We start from the raw sequence: 17,493 nt of genomic DNA, 5'->3' as shown, positions 1-17,493 counted from the left end.
ACTCTCAGCAAGTTTGCTGATGACACCAAGCTGTGTGGTGTGGTCAACATGCTGGAGGGAAGGGATGCCATCCAGCGGGACCTTGACAGGCTTGAGAGATGGGCCTGTGCAAACCTCATGAAGTTCAACAAGGCCAAGTGCAAGGTCCTGCGCATAGGTCGGGGCAATCCCAAGCACAAATACAGGCTGGGTGGAGAATGGATTGAGAACAGCCCTGAGGAGACGGACTTGAGGGTGTTGGTTGATGAGAAGCTCAACATGAGTCAGCAATGTGTGTTTGCAGCCCAGAAAGCCAACTGTCTCCTGGGCTGCATCCAAAGAAGTGTGGCCAGCAGGTTGAGGGAGGTGATTCTCCCTCTCTGCTCTCGTGAGACCCCACCTGGAGTACTCCGTTCAGCTTTGGGGTCCCCAACATAAGAAGGGCATGGAGCTGTTGGAGTGGGTCCAAAGGAGGGCCACGAAGGTGATTCAAGGGCTGGAGCACCCCTCCTATGAAGACAGGCTGAGAGAGTTGGGGTTGTTCAGCCTGGAGAAGAGAAGGTTCCAAGGAGACCTTCTAGCAGCCTTCCAGTACCTAAAGGGGGCCTACAAGAAAGCTGGAGAGGGACTTTTTACAAGGATGTGTAGTGATAGGACAAGGGGCAATGGCTTTAAACTGAAAGAGCGGAGATTTCGATTAGATATAAGGAAGAAATTCTTCACTCTGAGGGTGGTGAGGCACTGGAACAGGTTGCCCAAAGAATCATAGAATCATAGAATCATAGAATGGTTAGGGCTGGAAGGGACCTTCGAAGGTCATCTAGTCCAACCCCCCTGCAAGGAACAGGGATATCTCCAACTAGATCAGGTTGCTCAGGGCCTTGTCCAACCTGGCCTTGAACGTCTCCAGGGATGGAGCATCCACCACCTCTCTGGGCAACCTGTTCCAGTGTTCTACCACTCTCATAGTAAAAAATTTTTTCCTAATATCCAACCTGAACCTACCTCCCTCTATTTTAAAACCATTACCCCTTGTCCTATCATAACTGGCCCTCCTGAACAGCCTCTCCCCATCTTTCCTGTAGGCCCCCTTGAGGTACTGGAAGACCGCTATAAGGTCACCCCGGAGCCTCCTCTTCTCCAGGCTGAACAGCCCCAACTCTTTCAGCCTGTCCTCATAGGAAAGGTGCTCCAGCCCTCTTATCATCTTCGTGGCCCTCCTCTGGACCCTCTCCAACTGGTCCATGTCCTTCTTATGTTGGGGGCTCCAGAACTGGACGCAGTACTCCAAGTGAGGTCTCACAAGGGCAGAGTAGAGGGGGAGAATCACCTCCCTCGACCTGCTGGCCACGCTCCTCTTGATGCAGCCCAGGACGCGGTTGGCCTTCTGGGCCGCAAGAGCACATTGCCGGCTCATATTGAGCTTCTCGTCCACCAGTACTCCCAAGAAGAAGCTGTGGATGCCCCATCCCTGGAAGTGTTCAAGGACAGGTTGGATGGGGCTTTGAGCAACCTGATCTAGCAGCAGGTGTCCCTGCCTATGGCAGGGGGTTGGACCTAGAAGATCTTTAAGGTCCCTTCCAACCCAAACCATTCTATAATTCTATGATTTATATCTAATTTAAGATACTTTTTTAGGTATAGACTAATTGTGAAGGTCCACTTACCTTTCTTCTTTAGGAAGCAGCAGCGTACAACCACCGCAATAATAATGATCAGCAGAATAATACCAACAAATGACAGCACAACTGCAAGTACAATAACCCATGTGCCTCTGCTGCCTTCACTGTAATCATTTTCTGTTAAATTAAATGGAGAAATATTATACTATCAGAGTCTCAGAACATCCTTTTCAGAATATTTACCTTTTCTGTCAGAAGCTATTAACTGCTTGTTGATTATTTAACAAGGAGTCTGTGTTTTCCAAACGACAGACTCTGTACGGATGGTGCCCAAGAAATTAAAACATTTCCAAATGCAAATTCTTTATTGAAATTGTAACTTTTCTCACAGCCACTTCTCATCTTAAAAACACAGGGTTGAAGTCTTCCAACCTAAACTTGAGTTTGTAGATATGCCAGGCCTCCCAACATCTTTCGGGGACGTTTGGGGTTGGGGAGAGGGGTTAAGATCCAGTTTTGATGTCTATACTGCAGATATTAAGCATCTCGCCTAGCTGCTCTTGTCAGTGGAGATAAAATAGGTATTTTGGGTTACAATTAGTTCGGCCAAATGTGTATGTGTCCTTTCTGATAAGGTAAACAACTCTGAGGAAGTGTCCATTTTTCGCCACAGAGAGGTGACTAGTCTTAGGTGATGAATACAGACTGAGATTTCTAGCCTGTAGACACGATTTTCTGATTAATCCCATCCTAGGATTTCTGTCACTGATTTCAGCAAGTCTTTGATTTTGGGACATACTTGGCAGGGCATCTGCTATCAACTTAAAGAGCAACAAAGAGCAAAACCTGTAGAGAGCAGCACTGTTTGGGAATACACAGCTACTAATCCATCTTCTCTACCGGCATTCTCACAACATTAACTTATTCCTTTGTCTTTGCTGTAATCTACAGAGTTAAATGAGGTGATTTAAAGATAATTCAGTGTCTCACTGAAATCAGTTGCTTTGACCAAACAGTTTTGCTACAGAGCTCCCACATGCACGGAATTTTAAAAATACCACGTATTTCTCACATAGCTGGATGCACAAGGAAGATGTCAGTTCCGATTGTCACATCACCCTGCCTTTTGGTTTTAACCGAATTGTTTCAGAAGCACCTTTAATTTGGCTACTCCTTGAAAAAAAAGCAGCCCCAAAATAATTTTGACAGCCTCTGGAAAAGGTACCGCAGCAATGTAGGTGACTGGTAGCTGCACAGCACCAGGGCTATGCCTCTGATGTGTGAACCAGAGTACCGGATGGTTTACCTACGGCAGGGAATAAAGTAAATTCTTTCTATCTGCAAATTTGCCCAGGCGTATGTTTGGGGTTTGGATGCTTCGGATTGGAAAGATAGAGGAACAGATCCTCCTACAAAGCTTGAACTTCAGTTAGGACCCCCGCGTTCTCCAGAGCTCAGGTCATTATGATTAAGCAATTTGTTCCAGTCTTCTCTAATGCCAGTGCTCAATCAGCATGTATTTGAATTTCTTCTGACTAGTAGAAAACACAAGCACTCAGTAACCTGCAAACTAGTAGTTAATTCTGTGGGCTGTAATCAGTTGGTGATAAACTTGCTCATAATATTTTTATCTAGAAGTACTGCAAGAAATATCTATATTTTATCATATTTTGTTTCATAAAGCATGCCACGGGGATTTCAAGATGCCTAAAATATGAAAGACAGCTAATTAGCTATAGAGGAAAGGTTAACCCTAGCATGAAGGGGAGGACCTAAACACACCTGCACTGGCCCACACCTCCAGGCTGGCTGCCACACCAAGGTATTTCGCTCCCTGCCAGGTTCAGGTGACATGCCAAAAGAGGATCTACAGAGCCAAAGTGAGGTCAGGATAGAACACAAACACTCTCGTCACTTCAGCACTGTAGTTTCTCCCCAGTTTTAGAGGATCCAGAAAGAAACTGGAGCAGGAGCCAGCAGGTACAAATGCAGGAGCTGCCAGGTCAACATAAAAGTAGAGGTACAAGAAAAGGGCACTAAGATATGAGGACATTAAACCCCTTTCAGCCACATTAGTTAATCCACACGGACAAAGCTGCTTCCTCATTCTATAGGGCCCATCCTCTGCTGCTACTCGGACCTCTGGCTCCTCCCAAAGCTGCCCAAAAATTTACTTGGGCTAAGTATCTGCAGAAAAGGGGATTTTCCCGGGCACGTGCTGGTGACCAAGGAAAAATGAGAGACCAAAAAAAGCTGCATATCGCTTCTTGGATAATTTGGAGTTTTCTGGCCAACATAAAAAGCAAAGGAAGATCAGGCTCATGGCAGGTTCCCTATCTTCATCTTCTGCAGGTCAAAGGCCACGTGAAGCCAACACTGACGCCAAAGAGAGCCTGGGACCAGCTAAGGGACTCTACCATGGATCTCATTTCCCAATAACAGGTCTGTGAATGCATCTACTGGGATAACTCCATAGGAGTTCCTAAATCCGGAGCTCAGCTAAACACCACTGTGAGTGAGGTGACTCTGGAGAAGGAGCAACTGACATACAAGTGACCTTGTATGGAAAAGTCTGAGATTAAGACTGATCTAGAGGTGCAGGGAGGTAAGACATTTGTTGGCCAGGAGATGGCTGGCTGAAGAGGGCTCAGATTTTTGGTTGCAGTTCTTGTGAATGGACAGGTATTGCTTGTGAGGAACAAGCAGGAATTAGATTTTTCAAGCTTTTAAGTGAAGGCTGAAATTGCTATTGCAGTAGTTTTGAGAAGGACTCCTTAGATGTTTAAAGCTTGTTATATTCTTTCCTGACAACAGCTAGCTAAGGCTGAGTCTGTTTATGAAAAGTCAGACAAGCTCTGAGATTTCAAGTGTGGTATATACATTATGTATCTTCCTCTATTGTAAGTGCCATGTCTTTATTTCATTCTAGTAATTTAAAGACTTCATATTCTCATATTCCTAACGAATTTTGAGCGTCTGCTGCTGCACAATGATTTTTCCAAACAGAAATGAATGATGGTCTTATCCAATCACTAATTATACACTAATTGTGCTTCATGACATCTGTTTTTCTCCTCTTCTGATTTACGATGAGTAGCTATGGAAACTGAGGGTGGATATCTCAGTACTTCATAAAAGACTAGACAGGGGAATTTATTAATTTCCTCAGGATAGTTCTGTTTTGCTTAGTCAGTAATTAGGAGCAATCTGACGACAAAAAAGTCATATTAAGAATGGTGAAATGACCTTTTTCAACTGCGTTACAAAGCAAGTACATCTAAAAAGGCTTGCTAATAATGACTCATACTTAAAATAAAAGGCAGAGTTACTCAACCTCCTCAGTTGTTTATATGCTGAAACTTCTATACCAAACCCCTCATCAATTCACTATAAGAATGTCTTTGTACATGCTGTGTTCACCTATTGCAGAAGAAGAATCAGTTCATCAAGCGAGGCTGTCAGCACGATTATAGAAGTTCATGATGTTCACCACACCATGAGAAGAAACGGATTTGAGGTCCTAATCTGTACAGAAGACAGATGGGGATGCATAGACCCACTGCAAAAAAAACTCCATACAGCCTCTGCATTTCCCATATCACAGGATAAGGCTAATAAAAGGGATGTCGCTGTAGGGTGGCCTATGTCACCATAAGAGGCAGTGTACCTATATCCAGTAACCTCAGCTCCCTGCCATGTAATTAGTGGTTCAAGTTCAGTTTGTCTTGAGATTCCTCTACCTTACGGTTGAGACATTTGGCTAGTCCCAACAGAGAAATTGTCTGGTATTGTCTCTCTCACCTACATTGAACACTGCTAACCCACAGGGAGATACTTCCTCTTACTTGGTTTGGAAAATAAAAATATTTTTCAGAGGATTCTGTTAGATTATGAGGCAGATCTGTAGTGATAGTCCCACTTGCTTTGCTCCATGCTGGCAGCACAGATCAGATAAAATGACCTTTTTCCTGATAAACCTCTTAATACTGTGTGTTGAATTATGGAATTTATTTTCATAGGATGTCAGTGAGGCCAAAGATTAGCAGCATTACAAAAAATGCTGATAACATTAGTGTAAATATTTAGGACCATCGAAGCTCTAACTGTTCTTGAGAGATTTGCTTAACATCCATGTTTGGATTAAAGTGACCTTGAACTTCCTTAAATAAAAGGCAATTAAAAGCAACCAAATGCACTATCCAAAGAATCTCACATATATTGCTGCAGGACAAATTTTACCTTCCTCTAAGATGCGAAAGAGACCATACTAGGAAGAGGAAAGCAGGCCCAATGGCTCTTTGATATAAGCAGACTTTGGGATAAAGCCCATAATCTGCAGCTTCTCTTGATCTGATTCTTGCTCTGTAATGGGTGAATACACCACACACAGAGATGTTTTTATAGTAGATTGATGATAGGTATACGGTATAGAAGTTCCTACATATAAATATTGCCATCTCCAAATAAGTGCCAGCCTCAGTGCAGCCCTGGGGATGTTACCACCATTCCACAACAGCTCCGTCACATCTGATCACGGCTTACGTGGAGAACTTTCTGAAGTGCTAGTACAGAACCTATTCTGGGTTGTGTGTGGAAACTAGGAGTAAAATTCAGGGGTTTTTTTCAAGTCAGTGGTAAAACTGGTATTGAATATTACAGAGAACAATTCCACCTGAGGGTCTGGCTTTAAGTAAATGAGATCTAACAAATTATGTTCATATGGCAGTCATGGCCTGATCAAAGATATTTAACATCTAAATTCATTAGATGTTTACTTGGTCAAGGAGCAAAGATCGGTTTTCTTAGCAGTGAATCCATAGTAGGAGTCAGTGGCAGGTGTACTGCTTCGTTTGTTTTGCTCAGTCCTAAGCCAGACTTTGTGGTTCATTAGACTTGTACCAGTCCTCTCATACATGTGAATTTAACTCTATGTATGTGTCCTGGTTTCAGCTGGGATAGAGCTAATTTTCTTCTCAGTGGCTGCTATAGTGCTACGTTTCCAGAATTAGTATGAGAACAATACTGATACTACACTGATTGATTTTTTTCAGTCATTGCTAAGCAGGAAAGGACTTTCAGCTTCCCATGCTCTGCCAAATTGATCAAAGGGATATGCCATACCATATAATGTCATGCTCAATATATAAAATGGAGGAGCTGGCTGGATGTGGCATGATTGCTGCTTGAGAACAGGCTGGATATCAGCCACCAGGTGGTGAGCAACTGTATTGTGTATTACTTCTTTTGTATATTATTATCACTTTTATTTTTATTATTCTCTTTTTTTTCCCTGTCCTATTAAACTGTCTTTATCTCAAACTAGAAGTTTTTCTTTTTCCTGTTCTCCTCCCCGTCCCATGGGGGAGGAGGAGTTAGTGAGCAGCTCCATGGTGCTTATGCTGGGGTTGGGCCACAACAGTATGTATCAGGTTGTGACTACTGAGTCTTAATTCTATCATCTTTGCACATCTCATAATATTTCATTTGCAAATAAAATACTTTTCAAAATAAAACAAAGCAAAACAAAACAAAAAGCACAATTCTAAGAAAATAGTATAGGCAAAATACAACAAACATTCACTTACCGATGGTAGAGTTCACCAAAATAACAGTCACAGTTGCATTCTGAGGGTTAGGGAGTGCTTCTATGTCAGCTAAACATGTCAGAATCTCAGTGTCCGTCGGAGTGAAAGTTAGGATGCTCAGGGCATTGTGGAGGTCATTAGATCCTAGACTTTGCTGGGTAACATACCTTGACTTATCAATGAAAGAGTCATTTGTCATCCAGGTAATGTCTGGAGCTGGAGCCCATCCCAAGGCTTCACAAACAATGTCAACTGTTTTGTTCTCTTTTACTTTTAAGGTGCTATTTGTGATGAATAAAGATCCATTAACTGTAGGAGGGAAAAGATGTTTTGTTCCTTCAGAACATGTGGCTGCATTGCTTTCTTGCTGATAGCTTAAAATCTTATCTTGCTATCCAGAATTAGCTATGCCTTGAGATATGAATTTAAAAACAATCGTTAACACAGATATAACATATGCATGATATAAACATGCCGATATTGCAACTTCATAGACATGTTGTCTAGTATGTCTAAAGCACAAGTCTCACCTTTCACTACCTTTCCAATAAAAAGAAGGAAACTAAACTTTTTAACCATCCTGATAAATTTCCATCTGAAGGACGACATAATGAGGTAACAGTGTTTCTCTCTAAATTTTAAGTATGCTTGGGTTTTATCAGGAAAGGTTTACGAGTATATGATGAGATGTTCTCATTGCATGAAGCATCTCTTTGACATATGGATATTGTCTGGTGGTTAGATCTTGCTTTACTGGCTGCACTCTGTCACTACTGATGCTTCAGAGAGGAGGAAGAGGTCTCATACACAAGGTTGTGATACACAGGAACTTTTTGTTCCTTGGAAATGGTACCTTGCAGCAGCAATCACGTGAAGAGTATTGCCTTGTGTCTCAAGGGCTTTACTTCTATGCTCCATTAAATCAAACTCAAATAAGCTGGATAGAGACTGATTCTTGAGTCAGAAATCAGGAGGGAGATCTGCCCTGAAGACAGCAGAAGGTTCAAGTACAAAGATGCGTGTATGGGGTAATCCATACTGTTTCTAGTCGACAGATCATTTTTGACTGACTGCTGGTGGGCCTCATCCAGCCTTCAGGCACTTCAATGCAACCCAGTAAAGAATACGAGATGTAACAGGAAAAAACAAGGGCAGTTCGAACCTTTGTTAATAGCACTCAGTGTGACTCTGAAACCTGCTTTGTCCATAAAATTAAGACAAGGAGGACAAGAGGCAAAGGATGGTAAATGAGAGCACGTACTCCTTCGCAGGGATAATTTGGGCAATCCATCAGAAGATTCCTTTAAGTGCAGTAAAATAAAATAGCTTTCTATTGATGGCTATACGCACCTTGAACAGAAAGAAATGCAAAGCTCTTCTCATTAGGTTCCTGGGTGCTGCATTCAATTCTTCCAGAGTCACTCAGCTGTGTGTTCCGGATGATCAGCTCCGAGGTAAACCCGTTGCTACTGGTATAATTTTGGGAGGTGAAGCGGTTTGACGTTTCAATAGCTCCCTGAGAATTGATGACAGTGAGGACGGGATTTCCATTGGACAGCCAAATGAGAATTATCCATCCTACCGACACAGTGCAATTAAAACGGGCTTCTGAACCAGCAAGGACCGTTGCATTAGTAGGGCCATTTATAATAGAGTAACAAAAGCCAAGACCTGGAAGGAAGGAAAAAACACACTCTGTAAATACATACACAACACCACCACCAAAAGTCTTTGACTTAATTTTTACTGCCAGAAATTTAAGTCTAAAAAGCCAGGTTCCAGGGTTCAAACAGTTGTTATTCACTATGAGCCCAGGGGTATGAAGCACTTCGTCATGTATGAGGAAGAAAGGCTGTTGAACCAGCTGAGCTGGCACTTCACCTCTGACAGTCCTGATACTTTCAGGAAAAGATTCTTGTCTCATTTGCTACCATGCCTGTCAGCAGGTAGTTAAAAGATATGTATGGTGAATTCAAATTGCACCTGAGTTATGTTAATCCCACAGCAGTAAACAATGGTCAGATGCTATATTGTTATAACGGATCCCGAATCCAATCATTACAAACCCAAGAAGTTCCGGGTTATACAGATTAAGAGATCTTAATCGGTTCAGAGATGGAGATGTACAATCCAATCTTTCAGATCCAGCTTAGATTAAATGGTTTTCTTTAAAGATGCATTTGATTTTTGGCCTCTCCTCCTCCTGCTCCAAAATCACCTAACTTTCTCTCGTCAGTGATTCACTAAAAAGCAAACTTACTATTTTGCTGAAAGAAAAAATTTCCACTTTTAAATAGGAAAATACATGAGTTCTCTAGACTTTAAATAAATAAAGGAGTAAGTAACCAGTCCCTTTTCCGTACCTCCAGTTGCCACCGATTTTTTGCAGCCCCAGCATATAACCTTCCATGCTCTTTAGCTCATTCATCTGCCTCTTCCCATATTTCTCATGCATGCATCACATACATCCTTCCCCACCTTCTCAGGCTTTCTGTTAGCCAGAGCTGCTGTAATTCATGAGTTTTTCCCCTTAAAAGGTAGTATGAATTTTGGCTACTATTTTTCAGAACTGAAAGCCCATTTCTAATGAAGGCATTCTGTTTTCCTTTCCTCCTCAATGGACCCAGGGCCTCCCATTGCCCTCAGAGGAAGGAATGTGCAGCTGTTGCCCAGGCTGATGGTGGATCCCCTGTGCGTGGGAAGGCAGAAGCAGTCACTTCTACTGAGCAGAAAGAGAAGGAAGGATGAAGGCAGAGACATTTTTTTCAAAGCTGCAGCTGTGACTTCAGTCCCTGAAACAGCGAGGGGAAATGGGTGTGATTTTGAAGGTGGGCAAACCTTAAAGTATTTTGGAGACAGAACATCGTAAAACCTTGTCTTCGTGAGGGACAAAAGCTCAAACTGTAAGAACAACCCAGATTATTGAGTTGATGACTTAGGGAACAGGATTTGAGAGAGCAGTGTTGCGTGAAATCAGGAACCTGCTTCTCCAGGTCTTTGTTCTTTGTGAATCCCTTTGGATTTTGGTGCAGTTCCCTGAAGCATGCCATGTCCATGTGCAGTAGAGCAAAGGCAGTGGTACTATCAATGCCTTTCAAGGAGGAGTAGCTGATCAAATGGCCATAGAGTAATTCAGGTGGGAAGTAACCTCAGGAGGTCTCCAATCCAGTCCTCCTGATAAAGCAGGATCAGTTCTGAGGTTGGACCTAGTTGTTCACGGCTTACCAGGGCTTGAAAACCTCCAAGGATGGAGACTGCATAGCTGCTCTGGGCAACCTGCTCCACTGTCCGTCCTCATGGGGAAAAAGTTTTTTCTTTTATCCACTCTAAACCTCTCTTGTTTCAACATATGCCTGTTGTCTCTTGTCCTCTTGCTATTCACCACTGTGAAGAGCCTGGCTCTCCTTGCCGGTACCGGCAGGCTCCCATTAGACACCACACTGCCTTCTCTTCTACAGGCTGAACAAGCCCTGCTCCATCAGCTGCTCCTCACAGGGAAAGTGCTCCAGTCCATTACCATCTTGGTGGCCCTCTACTGAACTCACTCCAGTTTATCAATGTCTTTCCTGTATTGGGGAGCCCAAAATGGTATGCTCTCGTAAGCCAGGCACTTTACTAAGTCACTGCCACCCACAGTCCTGATGGTCGCAGGTGGGGTAGAGGGGGAGGGAGAGGACTGCCATTGCAGGCTCTGCTGTCCCTGAGGTTCATCTCAGGCGACCGCCCATGCTCTGCATACATCCCACTAGGCACAGCTCTTTCTCATCCCATACAGCTGCTATCATCTCTTCACATGCTTCCAAGCTCGGGTCTGCTCCCTTTTGGCCTAGTGCTTACCTGCACCTCGCTGTGACAGAGTTGCTCTTTAATGGGAGCATTGAAAGGTTTCAGTGGCAAGGGACCTCAGGAAATCTCTAGCCCACCTCTCTGCTCCAAGCAGAGCCAACTTCACAGTTAGGCCATTTGCACAGGTCCTTGTCAAGTCAAATTTTGAATATCTCCAAGAATGGAGATTTCGCAAGCTCTCTGCAGACCAAGCAGTCCTGCCAGTGAGATCTACCTCACCAGTGAGTTTTTCCTCACTTACTGGGAAACATTCATCTGGAAAAGCACCAGGACTGCCTGACGATTCAGGCTGTAGTCTGCATAATTACAGCAATTAGACACTACAGTCCATAGCAGTCTAGTTAAAACCTTGTGTCTGCAAATTTCGCCTGAGCAGAAGTGTTCAATTATTTTCCAGGAAAAAGAAAGTCTGAAATGGCCACTACTCCCTTGCTAAGAGTATTTAGGACAATGAAATGATTTTTAAAGGTTTTAGTCAACCCAGGTTTGTATATTTTAGGTAGTTTATTCATAAACGGCTTAATTATAAATTATTGAAAAAAATCATTTTTCATTCAGTCAATAGCTGTCATGAGTTGGTGAGAAAATGCTGTACTGTTTCACACAGAAGAGATGTTTGATAGTTGTATAAATGGAACCAGAGCCCCATCTCAGTTACGAGGGTGCAACCAGAGCCTTGGTGAATGCACCCAGGGCATAGGGTCTGTAATCTCATTGCTCCAATGTCAACATCATTTTCTAATTCCCAGCTCACATTAAATCCTAGGCAGTGTATATCTAACCAGGTTCGTGCCAAGAATTGTTCTTTAACATAAATAGTTCCCCTCTTTCCTCCCACCCGCTGCACGTATTTACAGACAAGAGCCTTTTCATTCTTTGTTTTGCAGGATTATACAAACCCAGCTCTCCTTGGTTTTTTGTATGATTGACTCTGAGTTCTGCTGTGTTTACAAAAACCTTTACAAAAATTTTCCACCTTCCTGGGTTATGTTACTTCTGCCATGCACCACACTCTCCAAAGTATATCTGTGTGTGTGAGCAATAAAACATTAAATGAAAAGCAAACTTCACTTCTACTGATAGTTTAGAGAGCCAGATAAGATACAGTAAAGTATATTTCTGTTTAACTTAAATGGCTTATTTTTTCCAGTAGCATTTATTCAAAGATCTCTTTGGACTTGTAAAGGTGAACTGAAATGCTTTAAAACATGAAACAGCTTGAAGGTGAACTCAGGAATCAAATCTATGTGCATATCTTAACACGTTGCTTTATAAACAGTTAACCCAACAAAATTCCTAAAAGTCATTTTCACATGTCTGTGGATGGCATAATTTACAGAGTTACAGGTTTTCTAATGAACGTGCACTGATGAAGTGCATTCTAGTGAGACCATTTGTCACATAATACAGCCCTCTTCCCTGATGTTCAACATCCACTTGTCATGATTTCTATTCATAACTCATATTACCAGGGTTGAGACACTGTCCTAAGCTCAAAAGTGTCTTTGAATTATTTTTTTCTTTTTTTTGACTCATATTGTAGCCAGCCTTTACAATACTACTCCCTGTATATCCATGGTGTCTATAACATGTTCATGTGCTGAGGTTTGGTTTTTTTTAACACTTTGAATTTTTCCTGACTGGATGAAGTGGAGGTAAACAACTACGATGACGATAGACATAGCCATGAGCAAACTTCCTTAGAGTTAACACCAAAATGCATTTAGTTGCTCATAAAACAGGAGCTGCAGTACTTATCCACACAGCTCCTCTTAATGCAAACTGATCTCTGTGCATTTGTAATTCATTTCTATGCCTGTGCAAACACTTCACTTTCTTAAGGAGCTGTGGTTCGCCATGGGTCTGAATAAATGATATGACTTTCAATACCCTGCTAGCTGTGAATTAATCATTTTCTATGAGACCATGTCTGTGAGTTCCATTACAGTCTTGAAATTTATCTTTAAACATGAATAATCAACAATCATCGACTCTAAAAAAGACATGGCTAATATTGCTTTTGTTTTCCTCAGACAGTCAGGATAGCATAGGCAAGTAAGTATGTGTTATTCCTTCATTTATCTAAAAGAATAATTTTTTAATCAGTCCATAGGTATGGTAGGATCTACATCTTCTTCCACCAACCACATCTGCTGGAGCAATAGATGGTCTTTCACTGACTTCTGTGAGCTGGGGAACAGGTCCATAAGTCCTTTATGGGCATACCTTGTGTGTCAGGAGGACTGAGGAGTGGGACATAGCTCAACGTTGCCTCCATTTACATGTCAGTGAAGCTGCAGCGCAACCAAAAAAGGAGCTTCATGAGCCTCTCCACCTGCTGCCAAAACATTTTTTGGGGTTTTAACCTTGCCTCTTTATCTTTTTGCTTTTGTTTTTTATCCTGCAATATCACATGGAGTCCTGAACCAACAGTGTGTTCCAGTGTCCAGCCCATGTACAAACACTGATAAAGTAACTCACGTAAGGTCAAAGAGGACGTTCATGGCAGAAATGGGATCTAAACCCAGTTACCAGTGCTTTAAGCCAGTAAGTCCTTTTGCTGGGCCGTGCTTCTTGTACTATGGAGAAAATTTTAGTGCTAGTTTCATTTACATATTGCTTTAAAAATACCTTGCAGATGGTTGCTTTTAGAAAAATTAAGGCCTCAGGCTAGATTGTCATTGCACTTTACAGGAATTACATGTTCAGCTCCTAACAGCTGGTTTAGCATCTGCTTCCCCGCACACAACCAACAGAAATCCCACCCAGGCAAATATCATCTTTGCAATAGGGAAACGTTAGGCTGTCTTCATGATATTGCATTACCTCTTGATTTTTGAAGAACAAAGTTGAGTTAGGATATCTTCTTTGATGCACATCACTAAATGTTTACAAAGATTTCTATGATTCTAAAGCAGTCATCAGTAACGAAACTTTGCTTAAACTTGTATTTATGATATTTCAGTTGCTCAGTCCTTCCCAACACCATGCAGAGTATATACCAACTCTCTTATGAGCTGTTTATTCCTTCCTCTGTCACAGAAATTCACTGCCACATCACTGGGGGTTTTGGAGAAACAAAAATGCATCTCATTCCCTGGATACCTGCACTGAGGGAACCTCATCTGCCAGAGAACCACCCTTGCCCTCCATCACCAATGTTTTTCTTCCCTGCTTGAACTAACTCTAAGGACCACTTTCTCATGCTGAAGGTTTTAGCAGCAAGGGCATCGAGATGTGGCTACCTTCTTTTAGTTCCCTCCTCTCCTCTGCTGACTCTATCTTTCCTCTTTTATAAGTGACCTATGTGGATGCAGTGTAGTGAAGGACAGGATGGACTTATTCTTTTACTGTAATGATTTCTTTTTTTTCAGCTTCATTATTGTATCTCAGAGTAATCTCCCCCTCTATACCCATATCACCCTTCCATAAACACTGCCTGTTCTCTTTCAAGTTTTGTGTCTAGTGTCTGTCTTCTTCCTTTTTTCTCCACCATTTCTGTTTGGATTTCTACATTTTTTTTCTTTCCAGTCTGTTCTAATTCCTTTCTCCTTTCACTCTTTCTTTATTCTATTGCTTGCCCCTTATCTTCTGCCTTCCCTGCCTCATCACTGGCCCAGTGCTCCAGCAACAGCTCTGCAACAAATTTGGTAAGATTTTTCTTCCACACATCTCAAGTTTATTTCAAAACCCAACAGCCCTTCAGCTGAGCTTTTTGAAAACCAGAACAGGTTAGAGCTTGTCAAAGCCTGCAGAGAAGGACTAGCTTGTTTGCTTATGTTAACAAGACTTTTTAAGTGCTTATAGGATGTTTCTGTCAAATAATACCGGTCCACTGGTACTCAGCAACACATATTTCCACCCACCTGCACACAAACCTCTCCACAGTCCCCTAGTGTGTCTTCCCATCTCTTCTCTTACTCACTGTCAGACAGCTGTCCCTTGCAGCCTCTCCTGGCTCTGCTGCTGGGCTACTCCTCTTCTCCTGCACTGTCTCTTGTCCCCAGCAGCGAGGGTGCCCAGGCTGGGAGAACTGCAGCACTGCCACCACCAATATCCTGGCAGCAGGCTGGGACCCTGCACTGCATGTCAGCCCTGCGGTCTGTAACGCTATCACTGCCAAAGACCATGCCGTGCCCCGCACGGGGATGCCCAAACTGGCTGCGCCATGCAGCCACCTCGGCAGCCCAGCCACACCACGCAGCTTTGCAGCTCCCAACATCCCAAGAGCAGCAATACTTCTTTCAAGAGCAACACTTGTCTCCCCGCAATACACTTTTTCTCTCTGCTTTGGGGTGTGCTACCGTGGCTGCACCATATGGTGTGGGCAATGCCCGCTTCCCCAGTACAGCTTGCAGGTGGGGCAATAAAACATCCATTGCGGGCGTGTCTGACTAAAAGCATTAGCAAAGAGGTAATAGAAATCCTCTAAAACACGTAGTGCTCTGCTCTGGATGCTTAGGAAGACAGTATAAGAAACAGAACAAATGAAAACTGAGGCTTCCTTGTTACAATTTCTCAGTGTCTGAAAATGAAGAGATCTAGGGGCTGCCTAAGGCAATGATTGCATCTGCAGCTAAGGATCTATGCTCCATGACATGTGTTTCTAGGGTTTTTTTCAGCCCTTTTATAATTTGGTATCTCCCATATCCAATGACCATGAGCTTTACTATTTAATTACATACTGTGAGGAGAAGTACATTCTTTGGTTTGCCTTAAACCTTCTTTCTGATAGATTTACTGGAGGCTGCCAGTTCTTTTTGTTATGAGAAATTGTGAATAACCATTTCATCATTCACCTCCATATAATTAATTGCTTGAATAAATCCTTACTGTTTCTTCTTTTTCACAATTAGAAAACTACCCCAGTCTAATGAAGGCCTCCTCATGCATTTGATCACCTCTGTCACACTTCATACCTTTCTCAGACCTAGTGAGTCCTTTTTGAAATATAAGGGCTAATAAAATATCCAGTATTCAAGATATAAGCTTTCTGTGGATTTATATAATGTATATTGTATTTCTCTTGCTGAAGACACTAAGCGGTGAAATTTTCTCTCCTTTTCAGCAATTTACTCTCTAAGATATCTGTTCTTTTCCTCCACTAGACATCTTCAGTTAAGTGATGCTTTGCATTGAATGTTTTCTCCTCCTTTATTACTTACTCACTTGGCATCGTGACATTTTCTGGCAAATCTTCCTAGTCTCTTTTTGGATTTGGCTGCCTTAAGTAATTCTGCAACACCTGCAAAGTCTGCCACCTCACAGTTCACTCCTTTTCACTAGGTTGTTTATGAGCTTGTTGAATACCACACATCCCTGTGCAACTCCACTGGGAACACCACTCTGCTCAGAAAATTCCACATTTTTTCCTGCATTGTGTTTCCTTTCACCAATTATTAAATCATGACTATACCTTCCCTCTCAGCCCACTGCAGCTTCCTCCTTTCAGAGCCTGTTAAAACCCTAGCTAGACTATAATAAAAAAAAAAAAAATCAGTCTTGTACCTGTTACCTAACTAGTCCCTTTATAGTCACATTTTCTTTAAAGCTCTGTCACCAAGATACCTTTTATCTAAATTCACTTTGAAACTCAAGCATGTGAAATGTAAATTGGAGGCAAACTGGCAAAACGATAATTTGTACGTATTTCTGGAAGCAAAATCAGCTGTTGATACTGAGTTCTCTACAGATGCTCCCTCAAAAGCAGTCCCAGACAGGAGGAAGACGAGAGCAAAAAGAGGGAGAAATAAGCAGGACATCCCTGTTCACTGGAAGTGAGAGAGGGCAGCCTCCCCCTCTCCTCCCCACCCCATCCACTGCTCACTCCTCCATACTGAAGCCCACTCTAAGCCATTAGACCATTCAGGCTTGAAATGCAAACTTAACCATTTCAAATACTTTAAATAATCTCCCTCTGGGACTGACTGTTCAATCTGATATTGCCAGTAACTGCCCTTTACAGGACTTCAAAATTATTTCACGGCTCATTTCACAGGTTATGAATGTGTCCTACCTGGTAACGAAGCAGTTAAGATGAGAGGAAGTAAAATTAATTTCTGGAACCTCTCCATTGGAGCATTCCCTCCTTGTCTCTAAGGCAGAAAGCCACCAGCAGTCACTGCATACTTGAGAAGAAGCTGAAGAACAGAACTTATCGATAAACTCGGTAATGAGCTGCTGCTTTGCGTCCTGTGATAAAAAGCGAATTTGTGTGACCTGTATTACCAACAAGGGGAGAAAATCAAATGAGGGAGGGTTTGGAAGGAGAGCAGTATCTTTTCTCAAAAAAACTGTTTCAAAAGAAGTAGAGGAGCTTTCTTCAGCAGAGAAAACTCTCCCTACGGACCTTGCATCTCTCACACTCTTAGTTCCTCCTGGCTATTACAACACTACCACTTCAGGACAGACTGTGTCAGGGGAGCTCCATCTGCATCAGTAAAGTTAATCATGAGCAGCTG

General features: G+C 42.5%; 1 protein-coding gene across 1 annotated transcript in view; it reads right to left on the bottom strand.

The window, feature by feature from the left end:
- Positions 1 to 17,106, bottom strand: part of IGSF5 (immunoglobulin superfamily member 5) — a 32,756-nt gene extending 15,650 nt beyond the window's left edge. The window contains exons 1-4 of the mRNA XM_086608210.1: positions 17,049 to 17,106; positions 8,537 to 8,857; positions 7,187 to 7,495; positions 1,647 to 1,778 (exon numbers count right to left, since the gene is read on the bottom strand). Coding sequence (XP_086464336.1) covers positions 1,647 to 1,778; positions 7,187 to 7,495; positions 8,537 to 8,857; positions 17,049 to 17,106 — 820 coding nt within the window. The remainder of the gene's footprint in view (positions 1 to 1,646; positions 1,779 to 7,186; positions 7,496 to 8,536; positions 8,858 to 17,048) is intronic.
- Positions 17,107 to 17,493: the final 387 nt, after the last annotated feature.

Source organism: Tauraco erythrolophus, chromosome 1 (genome assembly GCF_009769465.1).
Source record: "Tauraco erythrolophus isolate bTauEry1 chromosome 1, bTauEry1.pri, whole genome shotgun sequence".
Classification (NCBI taxonomy): Eukaryota; Metazoa; Chordata; class Aves; order Musophagiformes; family Musophagidae; genus Tauraco; species Tauraco erythrolophus.
The sequence above is the reverse complement of the archived record's forward strand: the minus strand, read 5'-3'. Positions and strand labels throughout refer to the sequence as shown.